This window comes from Chelonoidis abingdonii, chromosome 2 (genome assembly GCF_003597395.2).
Source record: "Chelonoidis abingdonii isolate Lonesome George chromosome 2, CheloAbing_2.0, whole genome shotgun sequence".
NCBI classification, from domain to species: Eukaryota; Metazoa; Chordata; order Testudines; family Testudinidae; genus Chelonoidis; species Chelonoidis abingdonii.
In genome coordinates this window covers 209,378,303-209,405,347 of record NC_133770.1, presented here as the reverse complement: position 1 = coordinate 209,405,347, position 27,045 = coordinate 209,378,303, and the positions used below count along the sequence as shown (strand labels likewise).

The window sequence follows — 27,045 nt, the reverse complement described above, 5'->3', positions numbered from 1 at the left end:
GCTCATATCCATTCCAATTAGGTGTGCACGCACCGTGTGCACGTTCGTCGGAAAATTTTTACCCTAGCAACACCCGGCGGGTCGGCTGGGCGCCCCCTGGCATGGCGCCACTATGGCACCGAATATATACCCCTGCCGACCCGTCCGGTCCTCAGTTCCTTCTTGCCAGCTACTCCGACAGTGGGGAAGGAGGGCGGGCTTTTGGAATGGATATGAGCAACACATCTCGAAGAACAAGAATTACGAAGGTGAGTAACTGTCTTTTCTTCTTCGAATGCTTGCTCATATCCATTCCATTTAGGTGAATCCCAAGCCGTACCGAGGCGGTGGGGTCGGAGTGAGATACTGCAGAATGCAAAACTGCTGAGCCGAAGGCTGCATTGTCTCTGGATTGTTGCACCCAGACCTGCAATCCCACGCTGTGAGACGGAGGGATTGCAGGTCCGGGTGGTGAAGCCTGCCGTGGTCCTGCGTTATCAGATCCTGATGAAGGGGCAGGGGGATCGGGTTGGCTATCGAGTGGTCCAGCAACGTGGTGTACCAGTGTTGTCGAGGCCACGCAGGGGCGATCAGGATCAGTACAGTAAAGGTGTGTACTGAAGACCATGTAGCTGCTCGACATATCTCCTGGACAGGTACTCGAGTTAAGATGATGGCCGACGAGGCCTGGGCCCTGGCAGAATGTGCGGTAATATGACCCGGAGAAGCATGAACTAGATCATAGCAAGTCCGGATGCACGCCGTTACCCAGGATGAAATCCTCTGAGAAGAGACAGGTTGGCCTTTTATCCTGTCCGCCACTGCAACAAAGAGTTGGGGCATTTTGCGGAAGGGCCTCGTTCAGACACCTACGGACGTCGAGCGAATGTAACTGCTGCTCCCTACGAGATGTATGTGGTTTGGGGAAGAAGACCGGGAGGAATATGTCCTGGCTGAGATGAAAGGCCGAGACTACTTTAGGGAGGAACGTCGGATGTGGACGCAACTGTACCTTGTCCTTGTGGAACACCGTGTATGGTGGGTCCACCATCAGAGCCCGAAGCTCAGAGACTCTCCTAGCCGATGTGATGGCTACAAGGAAGGCTGTTTTCCATGACAAATATAGGACTGAGCAGGTTGCCAATGGCTTGAATGGAGCGGACGTAAGTCTCGTGAGGACTAAATTGAGGTCCCAGGAAGGGATGGGGCGTCGTACTAGGGGGTACAGACGCTCCAAACCTTTGAGGAACCTCGAGACCATAGGGTGGGAGAAGACGGAGTGAGTACCTTCTCCGGGGTGGAAAGTAGAAATAGCCGCCAAGTGCACTCGCAAAGATGAGATAGCGAGGCCTTGCTGCTTAAGATACCAGAGGTAGTCCAAAATAGTGGGGATGGGAACCTCCGTAGGTGCAACATTCAGCGTTTGACACCAGCAGGAAAAGCGCTTCCACTTGGCCAAGTAAGTAGACTGAGTGGAAGGTTTTCTGCTACCCAGGAGTATTTCTTGCACTGGGGCAGAGCATCGTAACTCCGATTGGGTTAACCATGCAGGAGCCATGCTGTGAGATGGAGGGATTGCAGGTCTGGGGGGTGAAGCCTGCCGTGGTCCTGCGTTATCAGACCCTGATGAAGGGGCAAGGGGATTGGGTTGGCTATCGAGTGGTCCAGCAACGTGGTGTACCAGTGTTGTCGGGGCCACGCAGGGGCGATCAGCATCAGGAGAGCCCCATCCCTGTGAAGCTTTATGAGGACCCTATGCACCATCGGGAAGGGTGGAAAGGCGAAAAGCAGGTGGTTCGCCCAAGAGATTAGGAAGGCATCCGATATTGAGCCCGGGGCGAGACCTTGGTAGGAGCAGAACCTCTAACACTTCCTGTTGTTGCGGGAAACGAAGAGGTCTATGTAGGGAAAGCCCCACTTCTGGGAGATGGAATGTGCAATGTCCGGGCGAAGCGACCACTCGTGGGAGAGAAAGGATCTGCTGAGATCGTCTGCCAGAGTGTTCCGGACCCCTGGGAGGAAGGACGCTACAAGGTCTATAGAGTGGGCTATGCAAATTTCCCAGTTGGATCGCCTCCTGACAAAGGGGGGAGGATCGAGTCCCTCCCTGGTTGTTTATGTAGTGCATTGCCGTTGTGTTGTCCGTAAGCACCAGAACACAACGGCCCTGCAGATGTTGTTGGAACGTCTGGCACGCGAGGCGGACTGCTCTCAGCTCCCAGACGTTTATGAGCAACGCTAGCTCTTGAGATGACCAGAGGCCTTGCGTGCGACGATGGCCTAGGTGTGCCCCCCAGCCGAGAGACGACGTGTCTGTCGTTACGGATACTGAGGGCTGTCTCGGTTGGAACAGCATTCCTGCACACACCAGGGAAGGTGTTAGCCACTAGTTGAGGGAGCATAAAACGTTCTGAGGAATGGTGATGACCACGTCTATGGCGTCCCTGCCTGGGCGGTAAACTGAGGTGAGCCAGGTTTGAAGGGGATGCAGGCGTAGTTTGGCGTGCTTGGTTACAAAAGTGCATGCGGCCATGTGACTGAGAAGGCTGAGGCGGGTGCGAGCCGAGGTCGTCAGAAAGGTTTGGAGGCTTTTTATAACCGAAACTAGTGCCCGAAACCAGGGTAGTGGAAGGCAGGCTGTTGCGAGTTTGGAGTCTAGAATGGCCCCAATGAATTCTATTCTTTGAGTGGGCACTAGAGTAGACTTCTCTAGATTGATCATCAGGCCCAACCGCTCGAATAGGTCCGTGATGATGGCAACATGCCTGGTGACTTGGGCCTCGGAGGTCCCACGAATAAGCCAGTCGTCTAGGTAAGGAAAGACGTGTATTCGCCGACGACGGAGGAAGGCGGCCACGACAGCCATGCACTTTGTAAACACATGTGGGGCGGTAGAGAGGCCAAACGGAAGGACTGCAAATTGGAAATGTTGATGGTGCACCATAAACCGTAGGTACCGTCTGTGCAGAGGGTAAATGGTGATGTGAAAGTATGCGACCTTCACGTCGAGAGCAGCGTACCAGTCTCCGAGATCCAACGATGGGATGATGGTCCCCAGGGACACCATGCAGAACTTCAACTTCTTCAGAAACATGTTGAGTCCGCGCAGGTCCAGGATGGGTCGGAGACCTCCTTTTGCCTTGGGGATTAGGAAATATTGGGAGTAAAATCCCTTGCCCCTGAACTCCTCCGGTACCTCCTCTATAGCTCCAATGGAAAGGAGCGTACGAACCTCTTGCCAGAGGAATTGCTCGTGAGAGGGGTCCCTGAAGAGGGAGGGTGGGAGGGAGGGGGCGAAATAAATTGGAGGTGGTATCCAATCCGAGGTTAATTAGGCTCACGCAGGGAGGGAGGAGGAAAGGCGGTTGGAAAACTGAAGGGGATCCTGGGGAAGGACTGGTGCTCTGCTCTCGGGCGCACCTTCAAAAGTTCGGTTTGGGTCCTGCTGATGGGTGGGTGGGACCGTTATTCTGGCCCTCTTGGGAACCCGATTGCCATCTATGGTTCCCGTGACCAAGGCTTCTGCCAAAGCCTTGTCATGACCTGGGTGGGGGGTAAGGGCGCTGAGGCTGGGTACGGAAGGACCTTCACTGGGTTTGCGGAGTATGCATCCCGAGAGAACGCATAATGATGCGATTATCCTTGAGACTCTGGAGTCTAGGGTCCATTTTCTGAGAGAAAAGACCCCGTCCAATCAAACGGAAGGTCCTGGATAGAGTGTTGCAGTTCAGGAGGTAGGCCTGACACCTGGAGCCATGATATCCTCCTCATTGCAATTCCCGAGGCCACGGTTCTGGTCACCGAATCAGCAGCGTCGAGTGAGGCCTGCAGGGAAGTCCGTGCCACTTTCTTCCCTTCCTCCAGAAGGGCCTGGAATTCCTGGCGGGAGTCCTGTGGGACCAGTTCAACGAACTTACCCACTGACTGCCAGGTATTATAATTATATCTGCTGAGCAGGGCTTGTTGGTTAGCCACCCGCAGTTGGAGGCCTCCGGCAGAGTAGACTTTTCGTCCCAATAGGTCCATCCATCTAGCCTCCCGCGATTTCGGGGCAGGGGCTTGCTGGCCGTGGCACTCTCGCTCATTCACAGATTGAACGACCAGAGAGCATGGAGGAGGATGGGAATATAAGTATTCGTACCCTTTAGAGGGTACCAAGTATTTCATTTCCACGCCTCTGCCCGTGGGAGGGATAGACGCTGGAGATTGCCAAATGGTGTCTGCTTTGGCTTGGATGGAACGGATGAATGGCAAAGCCATGCGACATCCGCCAACAGTATGTCTATGACCAGGTCTTCCACCTCCGGGACCTCCTCCACCTGGAGATTGATATTTAAGGCGACTCGCCTTAGAAGGTCCTGGTGGGCTCAGAGGTCGATCGGGGGCGGGCCGGATGAGGTGGTACCGGCTACTGCTTCGTCTGGTGAAGAGGACGACGACAGACCCCGGCACGACTGGCTCATGCAGTGACTCCTGTTCGTGAGGAACATCAGGGTCCGGGAACACCTGAGGGTCCGGCGCCAGAGCCGAGTCGTCTGTACCTACTGGGGGAGAGCGGCTAACAGTGGCCTCTGGTGCGCAGTGTTCAGACAGGGCGGAACGAGATGGTACTGTAGGTTCACCTTGGGCCTGGTGATACGCCCAAGGTGTCCAAAAGGACCACTGAGGCGCTTGTTCTGAGCCCTGGGCCTCCTGGAGGACACAGCTATGCGGCTCTGAATCCCCGTAGGTGGTGCTATCAGTGTATGAAGACTCGGATGGGTGCTGTGATGGCCATGGCGGAGCAGAGAGCTCGTGAGGAGAAGCCCTGTGTGCAGGGTACCATATGTCATGCCGCACTGGTGACCGGTACCGGGACTCGTACTGGTGCCGAGAGGGCGACTGGGACCTGCAACCAGCGCGGTGGCGGGAGGTCAACTGGGACCGTGAAGCTCTATGGTGAGAGCGGCTGCAGCGTGAACGGTGCTGGGAGCTGGACCACCGTCTGGAATATCGGTCCGGTGAGTGAGACCTGGAGCGGTGCCGTGAGTACGACTGGTACCGAGAAGGAGATCAGTACCAGGACTATGAGCGGCGCCTAGATCGGGACCGGTGGCGAGATCGAGAGCGCTGGCGAGACCTCGATCTTGAGTGCAGCCTGCCTGTGGCATCAATGGAAGGTGGCCTGACCAGGGCAGGCTTCCCCGTTGATGTAACAACCCACACTGGCGGTGCCGGGGGTTGAGGCAGGGTGGGCTCCATTAGGGCAATGAGTTCCCTCGCCGTCAAAAAGGTCTCTGGCGTGGTTGGAACGATAAGCTCAACCGAGGCGTGTGCCGGGGAGCTGTCATGCACTGGACTCGACAGCTCTTGCATGGTCGGAATCAATGGTGCCGAGATTGCCGGTGCCGCGGCAGTTGCTGGTGCCAGGTAGCTCGGTTTTGGCTGCTGCTCAGACTGCGGCGCAGATACTGGAGCTGCAGCAGTTTTTAGCTTTTTGGCACGCGGGGAGAGGGAGTGGTGCCGGGCTGGCTTCTGGGTCGGTGACAGCTGGTGCCGGGACGTCTTCGCGTTGCCGGCGCTCTCCGGTGCCAAGGCACTTCTCCCCAGCGTGGACTGTGTGGCACTCAGTGCTGAAGACGGAGGAGTGAGAGCTGCCTCCATTAGGAGCTGCTTAAAGCGAAAGTCCCGCTCCTTTTTTGTCCGCGGCTTAAACAACTTGCAAATCTTGCACTTATCTGCAAGATGGGATTCCCCCAGCACTTTAGGTAGGAGTCGTGAGTGTCTCCTGTTGGCATCGGTCGCCAGCTGGCCGAGCACGGTTTGAAACCCGGTGAACCAGACATGGGCCTGGGCACCGGGAGAGGGGAAGGGGCTAATCCCCAACCCTCTGATCTATATACACAAACTACGTTTACAAAAGGGTATTAAAAGTATTAACTACAACAACTATATACACAGTAAGTACTAGAACGAGTGAATAGCTAGGGAAGTGGAGATCAGCTAAGTCACACTCCACTGATCCAACGACCGACACGGTCGGTAAGAAGGAACCGAGGAGCGGACGGGTCGGCAGGGGTATGTATTCAGTGCCATAGCGGCGCCACACCAGGGGGCACCCAGCCAACCCGCCGGGTGTTGCTAGGGTAAAAATCTTCCGACGAACGTGCACGGAGCGTGCGCACACCTAATTGGAATGGATATGAGCAAGCACTCGAAGAACTGTTTGGACCAACACCTCTCAGGAATGATCTCAGTTTACTTAGTCCTGACTCAGTGCAGGGGGCTGGGCTGGACTGGACTTCTCAAGGTCCCTTCCAGCCCTACATTTTTATGATTCTATTGCCAAATTTTTGCATGCTGGAAGCGCTATCAGTCCTGCAGCATAAGTTCTTTTCTTGTCCCAGCACCCTCTCTCTTTTCATCTTTATTTTTTTCAACTCTACTAAAAACTATATTAAATGTACACGCAAGCTGTGCTAGCCCTCAAAATTCAGGAAAAGCCCAAGCTGAGAATATGCAGGCAACCTCAGCTCTACCCCCATATACACAGGTCTGACAGCATTTGATCATTTCATGATCACATACTATTTTTTAAACAACTCCTCACTTAACACATGTATCTGAGGTTGCAGGGGTGAAAAAAAATTAATTCTGTGGTATCATGTACTTCAGATAGAACTGATGAAAGACATTTAAATACAAAATGTTCAAAGAATGAGTGAGGAAAGAGAAAGTGGTTCTGCATAAATAATGTTATGTAATTGTGTAAACGTATTGCAACACAGTCTTTAAAAGGACAGGGTTCAGGTGCACGTGCAAACTTAACTCTGTCATTTCTCAATTTTTGAGTTCTCTTAGCTAGTTTTTTTGTAAGGAAGGTGTTAGATAAGAGGGTGAGGAGAATATATATACACCTAGAGCCATAACTCAACAACCTGAGTTTTGTACAAAAGACTTACAAGCATTTCTTCAGTGGCTTGCTGCCCAACCACACTGCAGATATCTCCAAAATTGGCTGCACATACCTTTAGACAAAATTTAGAGATAAGTAAATTATATTCATTGATAATAACTGATTTATGATCATTACAATGTTTCATCATCTGCAAAGGTATTGTAATAGCCCGCACCCACAATTTTAATATACCTGCCATGATAAAGTCAATCTGAAATCAAGTCAGTTTAAAAAAAACTGTTAGCAGTAGTTTCAGGTACTATATGTTACACCTGCCAATTTCTGTGGTTTTAAAAATCACAATTTATTATTTTTTAAAATGTTTTATCTCCCCTTCTTACACATGAAAGAATCCTACAAAGAATGTGGGACATTAATTAGACACAAAGGAGAAAGTGAAAATTATTATACACAAAGTGTTATCAAATACATACAGTAAAACTGGAAAAAAAAAATCAGAGAAAAATATTTTCTTCTGTAGTATCCGGTACTCCTTGGTACAAATGGAACCAAATTATGTAGCTGCAATGTCTAAATTCCATGGAAGCATTAATTTATTTTAATACCCTGATATAAAGCCAGTGCTAGCCCAATGGGAGCCCTAAGCAGCAATATTCCCCCCCTCCCCCCATGCGCACACAATACTACAACAGGCAAGTTCTTATACTAAAAAGTGGATAGGGAGGCCCTTTGAGCTGCTCAGGACCCTAAGCAATTGCTTAGTCTGCTTATGCCCAGTGCTGGCTCTGCCTTGATATACCCTTCGTTCCCTTCCAGAGACCTGTGGGTCAGGAAGGTGAAACTGCATCAGTTTACGCTTGATTCATGTTTTCAAGGTTCTCTCTACACCCATAAGGGCTAGAAGCAGTGTTTTATTTTTAAATAAAAGCCAAGATTCTAGAATACAATTTCCACAGCTGCTCAGTCGTAGAATATGTGAGGCCCTATATCTTTCATTTATATTTATTTTCGGTATTTCAGGTAACATCAGCAGATAAAAAAAAAAAAAGACAAAAAAAAAGACAAATGCGATTTTTAAGTTGACTATATTCCTTTAGATTTAAAGTATATAGCTGAACCAAACCAGACAGAGAAAAATTCACACCTTACGAACATGAAACATTCTGCAATCACAGCACATCTCACAAAACCTAGGAAGAATGAGTCTCTCTGTGATGTCTTTCCCCACCATGGAAGCCATTTTGCACATTATCTAATGAGAAGGAAAACACTGATTAGGAATGCCTATACAACAGAGAAATTAATTTCACAAGCATTAAATAATGACCTTTCTGTATTATTGAAGTTGTAACTACAGTCAAACTAAAACCTGATGCATGTGGATCCTGAATTTTTCTGATACTTTTAAATCTCATATTGAAAAGTGTGTGCATTGTAGGCAGCTCAACTGATTATTTTCTTTCCCTGTATCAAACTGCAATAGGGAATGAGAGAAACTGATCTTCCCAATATAAAGCAACAAAATCAGAGAGTTAAGTTATGGAAAAAAGTGACTACAAGCCATTCTGGAAAGTTGGTAGGAATGAACTCTTAATATTAATGCAGCTATCTCACAATACTGTGTATTGAACAGTACAGAAATAGCAAATAAATTAGTCTTAAAACAATCAAATTCAGGGACTTCATTTCTCACCTCCACTTATTAAAACACTTCCACACTTAAAAGCAATTTTCTGACATTTTAAACCTAAGTGCTTGATTTCTAGTTCTTTAAGTTTAATGGAATAAATAATATAAAGTTTAGTATAATAAAATGATTCCCACAACCCTCAAAATATTCCACATTTAGAGAGATTTCTAAAATTCTTTTTATTGCTCATTTGTAATACCCTATATGTAAGTTACTGAAAAAAGTGAGTCATGGAGCGATTAGCCCAAAGAAAGTGACAATTTTCCCTTCTAATTGTTCTTTCATTCTCTCTAATTTTACCAAAACTTTGTTAAAAAAAAAATGGAGGTAACTGAACATAATACTGTGATAAGCCGTGAGCTCACTTTTGATGAAATAAACTATCCTTCAAAATCAATTTCCAATAATTTTCAAGTATACATTTCTATAATTGGTGATCCTTGAGATGAGTTTTTTTAGTGCCAGTTTAGATTATCAAAGCTTCCATACCTTCATAACAATGAAAATGGACAGTGTGAAGCAACTCAGTTTTAAATTTTATTCCACCTCATGTATGCTTATTTTTAGACTCCTTGAGGAAGGTACTGTCATTTATTGTATATCTGTATGGTGCCTAATACATTAGCACCCAACCTGGTTGCTGTCTTTAGGCACAAACCACAATTTTAAATAAAATAAATAATAGTATTTAATAAATATTAGTGTTTTTGTTTCAAAGTGATTTGCATAGTCCCAGATAGACTGTGAAGAGCTACAAAAGGATCTCTCAAAACTGAGTGACTGGGCCACAAGATGGCAGATGAAATTCAATGTTGACAAATGCAAAGTAATGCACATTGGAAAACAATCCCAACTATACATATAAAATGATGGGGTCTAAATTAGCAGTTACCACTCAAGAAAGATCTTGGAGTCGTGGATAGTTCTCTGAAAACATCCACCCAATGTGCAGTGGCAGTCAAAACAGAAAACAGATTGTTGGACATCACTAAGAAAGGGATAGAAAATATCATGTTGTCTCTATATAAATCCAAGGTACATCTACATCTTGAATACTACGTGTAGGTGTGATCACCACATCTCAAAAAAGATATACTGGACTTGGAAAAGGTTTGGAAAAGGGCAACAACAAAAAATTAGGGGTATGGAACAGCTACCAGATGAGGAGAGATTAATAAGACTGGGACTTTTCAGTTTGGAAAAGAGACGACAAAGGGGGGATATGATTGAGGTCTATAAAATCATGACTGGTATGGAGAAAAGTATTATTTACTCCTTCTCATAACACAAGAATTAGGGGTCACCAAAATAAATTAGTAGGTAGCAGGTTGAAAACAAACAAAATGGACATATTTTTTCAAACAATGCACTGTCAGTCTGTGGAACTCTTTGCCAGAGGATGTTGTGAAGGCCAAGACTATAACAGGGTTCAAAAAAGAACTAGATAAGTTCATGGAGGATAACTCCATTAATGGCTAACAGCCAGGATGGGCAGGGATGGTGTCCCTAGCCTCTGTTTGCCAGAAGCTGGGAAATGGGTGACAGGGGATGGATCACTTGATGATTACCTGTTCTGTTCATTCCCTCTGGGGCACCTGGCATTGGCCACTGTTGGAAGAGGGGATACTGGGCTAGATGGACCTTTGGTCTGACCCAGTATTGTCATTCTTATGTTCTTACAGTGTAAAAAGAAACTCTAGAATGAATAGAGTGGTTTACAATGCATTTGACAGAAGTTGAGGATTTTTACCATATTTGGCATTATACTATTATAAATTAACGCATTAAAATGCTTTAGTTAAATGATTATACATGTTTTTGAAGAATAACAATTAATCTATGAGGACTGTTTATTAAATTTGTACTGGTTTAAACCACTGAGTTGCTGAATTTAGTCCATTCATTACTCCAAATTCCATCTGAAAAAATTCATTCAAGTTTGTCTGAATGAGCATTATATTCAGAGATGCTGGTGGTGATAAAAGGGAAAACAAGCCCACAAAGTAAAGGCCAACACAATTCATGTATCAAGAATTCTCTACTAAAGAAAGGAACAGTACAAAAAACATCAAGTGCCAATGGTCATAAAAGGAGGCTCCCAAAATAGAAAACACTTTCTCAGGTAATACAATTAAATCTCTTGAATTTCTTGTCCAGTTGGGTCTCTCTTCTTTTAGGGAATGTACAAGTAATTTATTTCAAACATGACCAATGCAGTGCAAAGAATGCTAAGGATTAATTCACTGACAGTCATTTCTCTCTGAGGCACCACAATTGTAAGTGCCTTAGAAATACCAGAGTACTTTTATTATATAATTTTTAACATTAGCCTGAATACACAGGTTAAGGAAAGAGTGTCTGTACATCTGGGTATAGTGCTTAGATTATCAAAAAAGTATAAAATCTGGTTTAAAAAAAAAGTCAAAATACATATAGTAAGTTATCTAAAATAAATGGATTCACCTAAATTTGGGTTAACAAGACAGTTTAGAAATATTAGAATCTAAATACTCAGATATATCACTCATGAAAAGTTGAGAGTTAGCTGTAGAAATCAAATGAATGAGTGTATGTTACAACACCAAATGTTCACTCAAACCTTAGACCTTAAAGCTCAGTTTCACTGATTTACTCACAGCCACAGCCTCTGTCTTCACATCATCATTGCTGTCTGGCACAGTCAGTTCTATAAGAACAGGGCATACTTTGGTCTCTACATCGTATCTTTCAATAAGTTCTTGCTCCAACAGAACTAGCAATGCTGCCTGACTTGTTTTTCTCACCTATCGTAGGAAAAATAAAGTGGAAACGAGTTTACATGAGATAGTTTTTAGATATACACTGGAAGATAAACCAACACACCCTCATAGCCCCTGTCAAGGTTGAGAGCACGTGTTCTTAAATCCTTCTGCAAACTATAACATTAAAAAATAAAGAGTCATGTCCAGGAACACTTATATACTGTACATTATTGTAATACTACAAATACTTGAAGAGTGTTCCCTCATGATTCCCGAAAGTCAAACTCGCGATGCGAAATAGGCACAATCAAAGGCAGGTATGGGACACTATCAGTAAATAATTAAAGAACGAGAGCATAGTTAATGCCAATCCAAAATAGTTTTATGGAAAGTATGTGTCAAACAAATTCCATTTTTTGAAAGGATTACAAGTTTGGTTGATAAAAGTAACTATATTGACAATGTATTTAGACATCTGTAAGGCATTTGACTTAGTCCTTTATGGCCTTCTGATAAGTAGCATTATTCAAAAATCAAGAAGTACATAATAGTGTAAAATAGTTAACTGACAGATTTTAAAAAATAAATGTAAACAGGGAATCATCATCCAATGGACTTGTTTCTAATGGGCAGGGTTTTATTCAATATCTTGATTAATGATCTGGAAGAAAATATAAAATCACTGCTGATAGACTCTGCAGATGACAAAAATTGGTGGAGTGATAAATCATGCAGAAGGTTAGCTATGCAGATTGATCTGGACTGCTTGGTAAATTGGATTTATTGAACAACACAGTCATAAACATATAGCTAAGCGTAGAGTAAAATCCCTCTTTACCCTGTAAAGGGTTAATTCCTCTTATCTGTAAAGTGTTAAGAAGCTCAGATAACCTGGGTGGCATCTGACCAAAAGGACCAACAAGGGGAGAAGATACTTTCTTCTATAAGGACCAAATAAAAAACCACTTCCACTTTGCCAGATACGTGGCTCGGGTGGAATGTTTCCTACTTCCCAGGAGAACCTTCCTCACTGAGTCCGAACACTGGAGATGCAATGGGTTCAACCCTGGAGTTTCCACACCGTAAGGTGCAGGCATTCCAGGTTGGGGTGCTGGAGCTTACCGTGGTCCTGAGGGTTACTGGTCTGGCTTAACAGTATGGTGAACCAGTGCTGGTAGGGCCACGCCGGCGGTATGAGGATCAACAAAGCCCTGTCCTAGCAGACCTTGAGGAGGGCTCTGTGTATGAGAGGGGAGGGCAGGAACGCATAGAGCATGTGACTCATCCATGTGAAGTAAAAAGCGTCCGCGATGGAGCCTGGGCTGTGGTTCAGAAAGGAGCAGAACTGCTGGCATTTCCTCTTGCTTTGCGTCGCGAACAGATCTATGTGGAAAAAGCCCCACTTCTGAAAAATTGAAAGGGCGATGTCTGGTCTGAGGTTGATGTGCAGTGATAGTTCTGCCTGCGACCATTGGCCTTGAGTTCAGATATTTTACGGCCGAAAAGGTCCAGCTTCTTAGCATCCCATGACTTTGGCACAGGAACCGGTTGACCTTGCCGCTCTTCGTGGTTCACCGCATCCACCACTAATGTTCTAGACTGAGAGTACCCCTTCTGTGGCATAAAATACCTCCTTTCCACCCCTTTGGCCATGGGAGGAATGGAGGTCAGGGTCTGCCATAGCACCTTTATGGTGTTTTGCAAGGTCTTTATAAAGGGCAAGGCTACCCAAGAAGGCTGGAAGCTGGCTCAGGTACATCTGTCTTATTCAGGGTGGATTGTGGCGCTGGTACCACATGGGGTGCTGGCCTGAGAGTTGCACCCGCCTGCGAAGACTCAGGGTCCTTGTCATGTGGGGGGTCTTCAGGTGCTATGGGAGTATGGCATGGCACCGACATGGCTGAAGGAGGAGTATGAGGCACAGACACCACGGATGCGGCCCTGGAGCCCTGCACTTGAGCCTGATGGTAGGCCTAACGAGTCCAAAAGGGCCACTGTACTGGCCTCTGCCACTATGAGGACCAGGATACCACGGGTGCTGGCACATCCCGGGATCTGCAGCACCGGGACTGAGACCTGTATCGACTATGTCGGGAGATTGACGACTCATTATCGGAGTCCGACAAATAGCCTGTTCCAGACGATGGAGGGGCAGAGCCCAACAGTGCGGGGAATGGTACCGCGGTGCAGTATCGTAGCATCTTTGGCTTGCCCCGTCAGTGCCACAAACTGTGCCATCGCTGGTGCCAGGCCTTGCTCCACCGCCTGGACCGGTGCCGGTGCTCGCGCCTGCAGGGCCAGGGACTGTGCCGTCATGGCAATAAGGTCCCACGTGGCCTCAAAAGTATCTGGCGTGGAAGGGAGATCAATCTCGCCTTCCAATTCCTCCCAAGTCGGAGAGTCCACAAGCACCTGATTTGATGGAGCCCCTGGCAGGGCTGGAGTCGGTGGTCTGAGGGCCAGGCTGTGACAAAGGATGCACCCTGCTGGGATCCCTGTGCTCTTTCCTTACAGGGGACCAACGCCTGTCCACCTTTTTCTTCTTATGTGGCACCAGGGACTGAGAGCGGTGCCACATGCTCAAACCTGCTATGCAAGCCGGGGAGCGGCGTCTGTGTTCCCTGGAGTAGTCTTTTTTCGGTGCCAAGGAATCCCGCACCGATGTTGCCAGTGCAGCTTCCGGTGCCAGCTGAGAGCAAAGAGCCACCTCCATTAAAAGGAGCTTGAGGCAACAGTCCTGCTCCCTCTTCGTCCTAGGTCTAAAGCTCCTACAAATGGAGCACTTATCTGTTTGATGGCTCTCATCCCAGCATTTAAGGCGCGACGCATGCACATTGCCCTCAGGCATAGGTTTCCCGCAGTGTTTGCAGGACTTAAATCCCTCAGATGGAGGCATACACCAGTCAGGGGAGCTAGGGAGGTGGGGGAAAACCTCCTGAAAGAGGCTAACTATAACTTTCAAGAACTATTTACAATTAACTAGACAGTAACCACTAGGTAGGCACTTGCGAAACAAGAGACTGAAGGAAGCTCCAATGACCATCACAGGCGGTAAGAAGGAACGGAGGCAGAGGGTTGGCAGTGTCCTATATACACTGCCATGGGGGCGCCAATCCAGGGGGCACTACAGACGACCTGATCGGTGCTGATAGGGAAAAAACCTTCAGACGGTCGTGCATGCAGGACGCACACACGCCTATTGGAATGGACATGAGAAAGCACTTGAAGATGAATAAAGTAATAGGGATGTGATATTATCTCTGTATATGGCTATATGGCCTTAGTGAGACTATAATCAGAATACTGTGTCTAGTTCTAGTATTTACACATCAAAAATTACGCTGAAAAATTGGAAAGGGTTCAAAAAAGATCTACAAGAATGATTTGAGGTCTGGATAACATGCCTTATAGTGACAGACTATAAGAAACTAGACTGAGCTTTTTGAAAGAAGGTGAAGAGCTGGTTTGATCATAGTGTGCAAGTGCCTACACAGAGAAGAGATTCAGCTCTTTAATCTAACAGAAAGGGGCACAATGATGAGAAGATGAAGCTAGACAAATTCGGACTAGAAAAAAGGCCCAAATTTTTGACAGTGAGGGTAATTAACCACTGGAAGAACTTACTTAAAAACATGGTGGATGCTTCATCCTTTGAAGTCTTTACCTCTAGACTAGATACCTTTCTAAAATGTATGCTAATGCTCAAACAAAAGCTATGGGCTTCAGACAGAAATATCTGGGAGAGGTTCTACAGCTTGTTGTATGGGAAATTAAAGATGATCATTATCGTTTCTTCTGGCTTTAAAACAAGTTTTTAATTTTAATTCATAGAATTTTTCTTTCTTCCTTACAAGGAATGTATAAAATGTAAGCCTGTAAAAGGATAGTGTTTTGTTTTGGTAGTGGTGCTTTAGCATTACGAAAGGGAAGCCACAGATGGCCAAGACCAGCTCAGAACCTACTGTAAAAAAATAAACTTATTTTTCACAGAAGTTTAGACTTAGATTTATTTCTTGTTGCTCTAAACCTTATTTACTTAGTGTAAAATGTTTGCATTATCCTATTTGAGAAAGTGTATTATCCATTCAGTTTTAGAACATAACACTCTTACCTGGTTATTCTGGTCTGCGAGGTATCTCACCACAATAGGCAATAAGTATTTGGAAAAAGCATATGGTATTGAAGGCCTGTTTTCTTGACAAAACACAGCAATATGAGGCACCTGTTCCATCAGTTCTGCTCGCACAGTTGGCTCTGTGAGAATGTCGAAATAATATAAAATAAAATAAAAAAGATATTGTATCTGCAATAATATTAAATGCTTTTTACAATGCTGTCCAGGTGAAACACATCCTAATGTATTTATGATAAAAACAGTTTGATAGGGTAACCACCACCCTTTTACAAACCAGGGTGCAGATTTTGGTTGCATCACTGAACCTGCTGATGTAGAACTGGTAAGTGAAATTGTTTTTAATTGTTCACTTTATTAATGTAACTTCTGTTCACCATTCACTACACTTGTCTACATTGTAACTTCTGTTCACTGTTTGCCATATTGTAATTCAAACCCCATTTTAAAACACTCACTCCACTTTGTAAAAGCTTCCTCCAACCTTCATTTTTGCAAACCCTGCTGTAATCTTATTAGTTAGTTTAGATGTGTGAATGAGGCATGTATGGATGATGGAATCAACCTCCAGCCCCAGCCTGTCTCTGATAGGTGAAGTTAATACCAATGGCTGAAAGACGTTAGACAACAGTTAAACAAAGTAAAAAGGGCATCCACCCTAAAAGAAGACAAAGAACAACAGAAAGAAGATCAAAGCCAGGTTCAGCTGAAGTCACCGCCTGCAATTGACGGGTGATCAATACCAAACCCAAAGGCAGCGTGACACAGCAAGACCCTATAGACTTTAATCAAACTAAAGTCCTGATAAAAGAAGAAGGGTGAGAATAGAGACTTTGGGGTAACACGATTCTGCTGCAACATGGAGCAGCCACCTGCTCTGATTATTTAACAACAGAGAATGAAGCAGCTGATCCATTGAAACTAACATAGGGAAAAATCCTATAAAGCGGACTGCTGAGACTGAGGACTTAAGTCTATGGTTTCTGCTGCCAGCCTCCAGGAGCATCAGGTCACCTGACCCCGGACTCGGCTCCACTCTTGTGTACAGGTACCTGGCCAGTATTCTTGTTCACAAGCAACTTTAGGCTGCTAAAACTAATATTACACAGCTTGTTAATAATTGTGCGATGAATATATATATAATCATAGTATAGTAACCAAACAACATTTGTTTTGCTGTTATCTTTTATTTTATTATAGGTATTTACAATAATGTGACATGTCTTGTCCCCTTATTAAGATCTTGCTAGTTTTTTACTGGTATAAGCCTGACAATTCTGGGCCCAGTTTATATTACTGCAGTGGCAAGAAAAGGGAGAAAGAGGGAAGCCCCCAGGCCACTCAGTTAGACAGAAGAAGTACGGTTCTAGCACAGAAATAGACGACCAGACATTGATGCGGTTTCCAGGACTCCAATAGATAGAGAGAACAGTGGCACCAAACAAATTTCAGCAGTTCTACAGCCCTTTGTGGGTGGTGCGGTTTAACCAAAACTAATAAAATCTAGACCAGGGATTCCCATGCCGAGTGAGAGAGCAAGTTTTCAGGATCCCTAAGGGAACCTACTTGTTTGAGGGTGGGAAGGAGGACAAGATACAGTTATAACTTGGGGCAAATACCTTACGTATACAAACTCTACCTGGATTATACGCGCCCTCAGGAGCCAAAAATAAATTCTGCGTTCTTATAGGTGAAACCAGTTATTCGACTTGCTTTGATCCACCGAGTGTGCAGCCCCGCTTGCCCCGGAACCGCTTTAACCGTCTTTATATCTTTGAATTCGTGTCTATTTTGGGTTCGTTATATCAAGGTAGAGGTGTATACTTGATATAAGTCGGTTCGCTTTTAGAGCCAACCCCCGCAGTTATTGGATCAAAGTAAAAATGGACATTTTTATAACCCGTTCACAAGTCGACCCTTAATTCAGGGGTCGAGCAAAATTTGGCTCCTGGGCCTATCAGGATAAGTTGCAGGTGGTCCAGGATGGGTTTGTTTACCTTGAGCATCCACAGGCATGAAGGTTTAAATCCAAAGTTACATGTGTCCCGGCGCGCCAGCTGCTTACGCTGACGGCCACCAGCACTTTGGGGGGGGGCTGGGGGGGGGAAGAGCAGCTCAGAGTCAGGGGAGTAACCCGTGACCACCTCCTACACGACCCCACTGCAGCCCAGGACCCCCACACTCTCCCCATCCCATCCTTTTCCACCTTATCTGGGGAGGGTCAGGGGAGGATGTCTCTGATCTGGCTGGAGCTGGTCTGGCACAGCCGCATCGTGCTCCGGCGCCTGGGCAGCATGGTCACAGCCACAGCCTGCTCTGGGGGGTGGGGCTGAGCAGGATGGCTGCAGCCTGCCAGCCCCGGAGCTGTAGCTGCTTTGGAGGCTAAGGGGAGAGCAGCGTGGCCAGAAGTAGACACACGCTGGCCCCACCTCTTCCCTTCTGTCTCTGCTGGCTGTCCTGCCTCTCCTTGCTCCCTCTATTGGGGGGAGGGGCTGTGTCCCACCTCTCCCTCTCTATAGAATCATAGAATATCAGGGTTGGAAGGGAACTCAGAAGGTCATCTAGTCCAAACCCCTGCTCAAAGCAGGACCAACCTCAACTAAATCATCCCAGCCAGGGCTTTGTCAAGTCTGACCTCCAAAACTTCCAAGGAAGCAGAGTCCACCACCTCCCTAGGTAACCTATTAGCCATTCATAAGCCAACCCCTGTCTCTGGTGCGTCCCTTTTTTGCTAAAAAAAATTGGCTTATGAACAAGTATATATGGTAATTCTTGAAAAAAACAAAAACAAAAAAAACACAGACAACCCTGAAATTGCATTAGCAGAGTTTCCAAATAAATCCCGCCTGCACACTCACCCCTTTAGAGCTTATATTTTCCTGTTTACTCAAAGAAGAAATAGAACAGTGAGAAAAATAGATAAGCAGTATTTCCATTATTCAGAATATGCACACAGACCATAGAAGTAAATATGCAAAGAGACATTTAAAACTAGGAATGTAAAATTCCACATTTTCACTCCAATGGATGCCTAATAAGAACTTCCTCAAGTCATCAGATAATAGTTATGATTCTCTGGTACACAGTGGCATCAAAATTGCATGCCAGCTAACAACAATTCTGATCACAAAATGTACTGCTAGCAATATAAAATAAATGCCAAAGCACAGCAGAGTAAGTATAACATGCAAAAACTTGAAGGGATCCTGATTTCTTGATACCAAACTTCTCACTTCTTTGATAATGTGACACTCTGATATACAGTAACTCCTCACTTAAAGTCATCCCGATTAACATTGTTACGTTGCTGCTCAATTAGAGACATACTCATTTAAAGTTGTGCAATGCTCCCTTATAACGTTGTTTGGCAGCTGCCTGCTTTGTCCAGTGCTTGCAGAAAGAGCTGCCCTTTGGAGCTAGCTGGTGGGGTCTTGGAACCAGGGTGGACCAGCGGCCCTTCAAACCCCGCCCCCCCCCCCCCCCAGTTCCATGTGTAGCAGCAGCCCAACAGACTATCAATTGCTGGCAGTCCACCTGTCCTTCCCACCACTGCTGTGTGCTGCTCCTGCCCTCTTCTTTGGAGCTGCTCCCGGGAGCTTCCTGCTTGCTGTGCGGGGGGAGGAGGAGAGGGCTGCTATTGTCAGAGTGTCCCTCTCCCCCCTGCATCTTTACCCCATCTCCACAGAGCAGGAGAGAGGGGAGGAGACACAACAGGGCTCAGGATGAAGGCAGCTTCTGCTAGCAGCAGCTACTGTCTCAACTTGCTGATCTACTTAAAAAGACAGTATAATTTTTACACACGAAGTTTTAAACAATTTAATACTATACACAGCTATGATGATTGTGAAGCTTGGTTGAGGTGGTGAAGTTAGAGGGTGAGATATTTCCCAGGGAATGCCTTACTGCTAAATGATGAACTAGCACTCGGCTGAGCCCTCAAAGGTTAACACGTTGTTAATGTAGCCTCTCACACTCTACAAAGCAGCAGGAATGGAGGGGAGGGGAGACAGCATAGCAGACAGAGACAGACACACCTTGTGTGTGTGTGTGTGGGGGGAGACAGAGAGAGAGAGAAATGCACACTGCCCCTTTAAATAAGCTGACCCACTCTTAAGTGCATTGTCTTTTTAAGTGGATCAGGAAGTTGAGACAGCAGCTGCTGCCCTAAGCTCTCTCATCTGTGTCCCCACCCTGCTCTATATGAAGAAGGGGTAAGCAGGGTGTAAGAGCAGGAGGGATGGGGACACCCTGACATTAGACCCCCCTTCCTCCCTGCACAGCAAGCAGGAGGCTCGGGGAGCAGCTCCAAGGCAGAGGGCAGGAGCAGCACATGGCACTAGGGGGAGGGACAGATGAACTTCTGCCAATTGCTAGCCTGCTAGGCAGCTGCTGCACAGGGAACTTAGGGGAGCAGGGAGCTGCCGTCCATCCTGGTTACAAGCTTCCACCAGTGGGCTGCTCTTCCTGCAAGCAGAGGACAAAGCAGGAGGCAGCCAAACGACGTTATAAGGGAGCATTGCACGACTTTACACGAGCATGTTCCTTAATTGATCAGCAATGTAACAATGAAACAGCGTTAACTAGGAGGACTTTAAGTGAGGAGTTACTGTAGTGTGAGAGTTGGAATGGGAAAGAGATAATTTACCTCCTCAAAGCAAGTGACACAAAAGATCTTATACAAAGGTGACTCTTCTCCATGCTAGGCCAAAAACCAGAGCACTGTAAAGCTTCACACTTACACTGTCACTCTTGCTTCAAACATTCATTTGATTAGTAATGTCAAATATCGGTGCAGGAACCCCTGCAATTCCATAATACTGGTAGGGTAGGGAGGAATTGTTTTGGGGAAAGTGGACAAAACTCAAACGGCGACACACTTGCCACCAAGATGACTCACTCCAGTTATTTGGGAGAGAAAGGAAATCCTGACTGGCTGTGAACTGAACATCTCTCAGATGAGACCCTGCTCAACAGAGCATCTAGTAGTGATCACACCATCACAGCAGCTCCTTTTGGAATTTTAATTTTTGCAATGATGACTAATATTTTTTCTAAAATTCTGTTAGTGTTTAATAGTTATTCACTCTATTTTTCATTTATTATATATTTACATAATATTTGTCATTTCATGAATATTAATTCATTTTTTGTGGAGGAAGTGGGACACTACTTGAGTTAATCTAAATATCTTCATATACTGGATTCACATCTCTCTGAAGATATATGGATCAAATTCAAACTGGGTATTTTGTACATCCTCAATTTTACTAGACAGTGGGACATTACTGAATCCCAATACTCCATTTGCCCAGAAAACAACCTATTTCAGACCTAATCATTGGATAAATCCGCCTCTTCAGAATTTTTCAACAGCTGTAGCTGCTGTTAGAGAATAGATCTGTTACAATCATACATAATGAAAAGACCATACCTTCAAATTACAGTAATTTTGAGGATTAAAAATCTTTGTGTAATATTCTTTCATAACTGTATATTCTACCATTTGTTCCTTATTGGAAATTCACACATGAACTTCTCAGATAAAGCCTATATGGCACTAACTTTGCTCATTTTGTTGAACACATTCACTGTAAATCTTATTATATAACATATAGCAATCATCAAAACAGAGTGGTTGTAAAAAGAAGTCCTTATTCTAAGAGGGAGGATATTATTTATATTTAGTACTGACTAACTGCATGCTGCAATTAAACCTGAGAGAGCAAGACAAATTTTGCTATTTGCACTACTATATCCAGTGGTGGATAGAGCAAATCTAATGGTGCATAGTTTCTAAATTAGAAACAATGGTTCTGAGTGGTAAAATAATAAAATTTCTGCCTAGCAGTTCCATTTCTTCGTACTACACATTTAAAATTTATTTAGAAGTTAGGAAGAATGCATAAAAGTATTTTCTGATTTCGTTTTTTGTAAGCCACTAAGGAAGTCCCAAAATAATCAAGTTACTGGCTGTTCTGACTATTTACAGTGAAGGCAGACAGTGCAAATGAACATTTTTGGGCTGCTTAGTTTCTCTTCATAATGCATTACTAAGCACTTGTATAAGAGAAACATATAATGTCTTTAAAAGAAGATTCTCTGGACAAACGTACAAGTACAAATCGAAAAACTATACAATCAAACAAATGTCTAAAAATAAGATGCTAAAATTCCTTTCAATGTATTAAATCTGAACTTTTATCAGAACTGACTTAGTGAACATTACCAGATTAAAAAAAAAGCTTAGATTCCAGTTTACTGATTGAGTGCACATTTTTGGCAGTACAAACAACGTCAGTGAGCCAAGCAGCCATTAAGGAGGAGGAGGAGAAACTGAGCAGCCAAAGAGACTATCCATTTCAACAAATTATGTTAGAAACACAAATGTTTAAATGACTTAAAATTTATAATTAAAAAATTCCGTATATGTAAATTGTAAAATTTATAGAGTAGCATTATAGGTCACAGCTGATAGAACCAGTTACTATTGATATTGTCTGATACTTCTCAGTAAGAAGACCCATTTTTTCAGTTGCTTATAAAACTTTGCCAAACTCTTTGAGATAAAATTATACACTTCGGGTGCCTGCCTCAGGGTGAATACTTTTGGAAAATTTTTGCCAAAACTGTTCAATGGTTTCCAAGAAAAAAGTTTGGGGAAAATACATTGTTAGTACCCACGTTAAAAATTCTGGCCCCTCTTTTTTGAAAAGTTCTTGGTTCCCCATGCTTCAGGGCAGGGACTTCACATTTGGCAAGGGAGGGGCCTTTGTATCAGTGGTGTGCCTTTTGCCATCCCTGTGAAAATCCATGCTAAATTAGGAGCCTTTGGGAAATCTCAGTTTGCACATGCTCAGTACAGATATCTGAGATTTTTAGCTGCTAAAAATCAAAGATTACATGTTCATTAAGTGTGCTCAGTGCCTCTCATAGCTCCTAGCACTGACCAGACTATGACTGAACATGTTCCAGCCTACTGCCTATCAGATTGTGCTTGCACAATCCCCACAGAGCAATTGACCATACTCCTACCCAGGACTACAGGGGAGTCCTAACACTTTCCCTATAATAGCTACTCTGAGTCAGAATGGACCCAGCCACTGGAACTGAGAGCAGGGAGCCTGTTCTTCCTGTGTTCTTAATGGCCACCCTACTGGCACCCATGCAGCATGGAAGACACTGATTCAAATGCAGGACAAAAGCCAGAACAGGGCTAAAACAGGACAAGGAGTCTGCTGAAATTGGGACCCAGGAGGTGAGTGGAGGAAAACTGTGACTAGGAGTTGGAAGGGTGGGACTGGCTGATCAAGGAGACTTGCAGCTGGGTGCAGGAGGGGATGCTAGGACTGGAAGCTGGTGATGGAAATGAGAGACGACGATTGAGAGTGGGAGATGTACACTAAGATTTGGATGAAAAACTTGTGTGGAGATAAGGAGGGCAGATTGGGACTGGATGGACAAAGAGAATTGGAACAGGAACCAGTTTTTTGGGGAGGGGTGGGAAGGAGTTTTTTTTTTTTCCCCCATAGGACCACAGCCTCATACAGTGCACAGGAAGGTCCTGCTCTGGAGAAGAATCAGAGCTGTCTAGTACAGAAGACTTGTCTGTTGGATCCATGCCTTGTTTGTTGCAAAAGATGGAAAGTGTGTAGTGAATACAGAAGATTGCAGGCAGAGAAAATATGATCTCATGGTTAAGGCAGTTGAATGACATCTTGGGAAACTGGATTCTATCCTGCCTCTGCTACAGAATTTCTATGTGATGCTATGCAAGTCACTTACACCAAAAATATTCACAGCTTGCCACTAACTGAGTGTTCTTCATTTTGTGGGTGCCCCACACAAGATCTGCAGAATTGCTGAGCACTCACAGCTGCAACTGAAGTCAATGGGAACTACGTTTTCAATATATAAAGTGCTAAATAATGCTAATTATTCTGAAAAATTTGGTCCTATTGGCCACCAAAAATGTTTGGATACTTAATCTCTTCATGCCTCAGCATACCATCTGTAAAATGGGACTTGATACCATGCCCTAACCTCACCAGGGTATTGTGAAAATAAGTTCATTAATATCCGTGAAGCACTTAGAGATTATAGTTATAAGAGCCATAGATAAACACATGATGAAACTAAAAATTCTGTATTCAGAGCAGGGTTTTAATAGCCACACACTGATAAAGCAAAATACTGAAAATCTTCTAATTAAGTTAGCACCACTTTATTTTGTGCTCTGAATGAGGCAAGGATTCTGTAGAAACTATAGCAGGTGATCATGTATTAAACACTATATCAAGATGCCCATGCACAAGTTGGACAAAATAAGGTTGCTCGGCAGCCTTAATACTGGCATTTCCTAATTTCAGAGAGCTTGACTTTACAAGCTTAATAATGTTCTTTTAATGTAGTTTTTCATGTAATTAAATGTATACATTTAACAGCATAGTTAATAATTCAATATACATCATATATGCAATACTACTGCTGCTATGCGAGAGCCTTAAACTTCTAAGTTCCCTGACTCGTGTGTTTAAGGTCTCAATTCTGCAAAGCACTAAAGCACATGTTTAAGTGCCTTGTTGAAGAGGGACCTAGATCCACAGTCTCAGTCTTACATTAGTACAGACTTTTGCCTTATAATTCCTAAAAATGTACTAACAAAAATAATGCCAAAGATGAAAAGATAAAAATATCCAACCCTCCCTCATTCTCTCCACTTTCATTTATCCACCTCTTCCTCCTACTTAACTTCGTCCTATGGCAGCCTAAAGATATATTTCTTTGTATCAGAGTAAACTGCAATCACTATTATTAATTCTATAAAATACAAACTGTAACCAAACAGAAACAAATGGTTTAGTCATCATCCCAAATTACAGACTATGGAGGCACGGGTTAAGGTTATTACTCAGTTAGACTGTAAGGTCTTCAGGACAAGAACCGTATCTGTGTTTTATGTTTGCACAGGGCTTAGTGCAACGGGCCCAGGCCTCTACGTGCTATCACAATACAAATAAATAATAAAGTTGGGTTGAGATTTTTACTTCAGTCAGGATTAAAAATGTCTACTTCAAACTTTAATTATTGCATTTAGACTCCAAACACCACAATAAATCTTCAGAGGATGATAACATTTTTCATAACATTTGTTTGGAAAAATAATTTTCTACCTTTGTCAGGGGGAACATTTTAAAATGCTATCTTTTTTAATTTTGCCACCTGAAAGTATATCTTTGTGTCTTCTTATAGCAAATTACCACAGACAACTTTGTAACTTCTCAAACATATACTTTCTCCTAATATCTCATAGACTGGGTACTTTTCAAGCTTTACACTTGAGTCTTTTGTATTTATTTTTCTCATTTATCAAAATTCAATTTAGCTCCACCAAGCTCTCATGTGTTCTGCAGCTATTTAGTCATGGAACCATACTCCAGAATTTAAGGTTTTTTTTGTTTTTAAGTTGTTCCTAATTTTCCTGGATGTGAACTTGAAAAGATGATTCAACTGCAAACTGATACATTTTTGTCCTCCCTAGTAACTGCCTGCTACAATTACAGTAGAACCTCAGAGTTACAAACAGACCAGTCAACCACACACCTCATTTGGAACTGCAAGTATGCAATCAGGTAGCAGAGGTCCCCCGCTTCTCCCCCTCAACCCAAAAAAGCAAATAGAGTACAATACTGAGTTAAATGTAAATACTAAAAAAATAAAGGGAAAGCAGCATTTTTCTTCTGCATACTAAAGTTTCAAAGTTGTATTAAGTCAATGTTCAACTGTAAACTTTTGAAAGAACAACCATAACATTTTGTTCAGAGATACAAACATTTCAGTTACGAACAACCTCCATTCCAGAGGTTTTCATAACTCTGAGCTTCTACTGTACTCTGCAAAGTGTGAATTGCCCCAATCATCTCAATGAGTTGGAAATGCTGACACTGCAATATCCTGGGAACTACACTACACTGCATAGAACACTGTAATTCTCATTTTTAAATCTGAATTAACTATTTCGCCATTGATCATTTTAAACAGAAACATTAATCTAAAGTGCTTATCAAAATCCAGAAGTGACTTTCATATCTCCTCATGAGCCAAAAGACTCAATTGGTCCCCCCATACTGAGCAGTCAAAAAGCTCCAGTGTTCCCTGACAACTTTTACAATGGAGTTGGGTATCAACGTATAAATCAATGCACATGCCCAGTGACTTGATAATTGTTCACACAGACTTTAACATTACACATGACAACAGGAAACATATCTTAACCTAGCTCAGGTTCAGGTTCCAACTGCATTGTGGTTATGAGACACTGGATGTGTGCACTGTGGTTGTTGATATGTTGCCCGGAAAGGGAGTTGCAGAGCTGAGGAGTCTTAGGGGAACTGAGGAGTCTTGTTTACCAAGGGAAAACTGACTGGCATAGCTATTCTAGAGTAACTCCCCATGTGGATGTTATTGCAAAAAAACCCAGTAACTTTATTCTGGAATAGCATCTACATGAAGAGCTTTTTCACAATAGCTTATTCCACAATAACTATATCGGTCAATTTCTCCCATGTAGGTAGATGAAGCCTGAGTGTATTTGGTTATTATGAGGTTTGGGTGGTAATAATGTTTGAGAACTGAAGTTCGTGTAGGTGTTAATGCTGCCACAATTGGTGATTTTCTTCATCTCTGGTGAATGTGTTGAAGAAACTCATTTGAAAACCCTTAACTCTACGTAATTAAGTTTTTTACACAGGATATATTTATTGCTTTGCATGAAAGCTTCTGTTCTTAATTAGATGCCACCTTCTGACAAAACACACATCAAACAATACTGGTTTATGTGTGTTATGTATTAGAAGGCTGGCTACGCAGTGTGGGGAGAAAGACGACACCTCCTGAAAGTATCTTTCCCTGGATAACCACCGCCTGTGTATTGAGCTTCACATTAAGATGCATAAAATTTCTAGCACTGAGAATCACAATGGTGACTTGTCAAGAGCCTGAGGGCAGAATCTAATTTGCATATATATTTATATAGTTTACATGAACTGTGTCAGTTTGTATGGTCTCAGGATACAGTTAGAATAATTTAAACAGTAATACATTTAACCAAATCTTAAAGCTTTATTCCCTTATCTCCTTCAATCTGGTATACGCTCTCTTTCATATACCATTTTCCTCCTCTTTCTTTCTGTTACTCTCTCTCCTCTTCCTTCCAATTCTCTCCCACTATACTACTTAATCCCCACCCTACCTCTTAATCTGTCACTCACTTCCCCCTCCCTTTCATCCGTCCTTCTATCCCACACAGACTTTGCTAGGGCTATGTTCAACAAAAAAAACTGGACTAGGTGAAAGTTTATCACAATCTGAAAAAAGAGCTTGCTCCTCTCTTTTCAGGAGTACCATAAGAACATAAAAACGTAAGAACAGCCGTACCGGGTCAGACCAATGGTCCATCTAGCCCAGTATCTGTCTACTGACAGTGGCTAATGCCAGGTGCCCCAGAGGGAGTGAAGCTAACAGGCAATGATCAAGTGATCTCTCTCCTGCCATCCATCTCCATCCTCTGATGAACAGAGGCTAGGGACACCAATCTTCACCCATCCTG

At 44.1% G+C, this 27,045-nt stretch overlaps 1 protein-coding gene across 5 annotated transcripts in view; it reads right to left on the bottom strand.

The window, feature by feature from the left end:
- The window catches only part of PPP4R1 (protein phosphatase 4 regulatory subunit 1), a 98,215-nt gene that overhangs the window by 29,892 nt on the left and 41,278 nt on the right, over positions 1–27,045 (bottom strand). For all 5 annotated transcript variants that reach the window (XM_032802366.2, XM_032802363.2, XM_032802369.2 and 2 more), the window contains 4 exons: positions 15,420–15,562; positions 11,204–11,350; positions 8,022–8,129; positions 6,921–6,986 (listed from right to left, as the gene is read on the bottom strand). In XM_032802366.2, the coding sequence (XP_032658257.1) occupies positions 6,921–6,986; positions 8,022–8,129; positions 11,204–11,350; positions 15,420–15,562 (464 nt within the window). The remainder of the gene's footprint in view (positions 1–6,920; positions 6,987–8,021; positions 8,130–11,203; positions 11,351–15,419; positions 15,563–27,045) is intronic.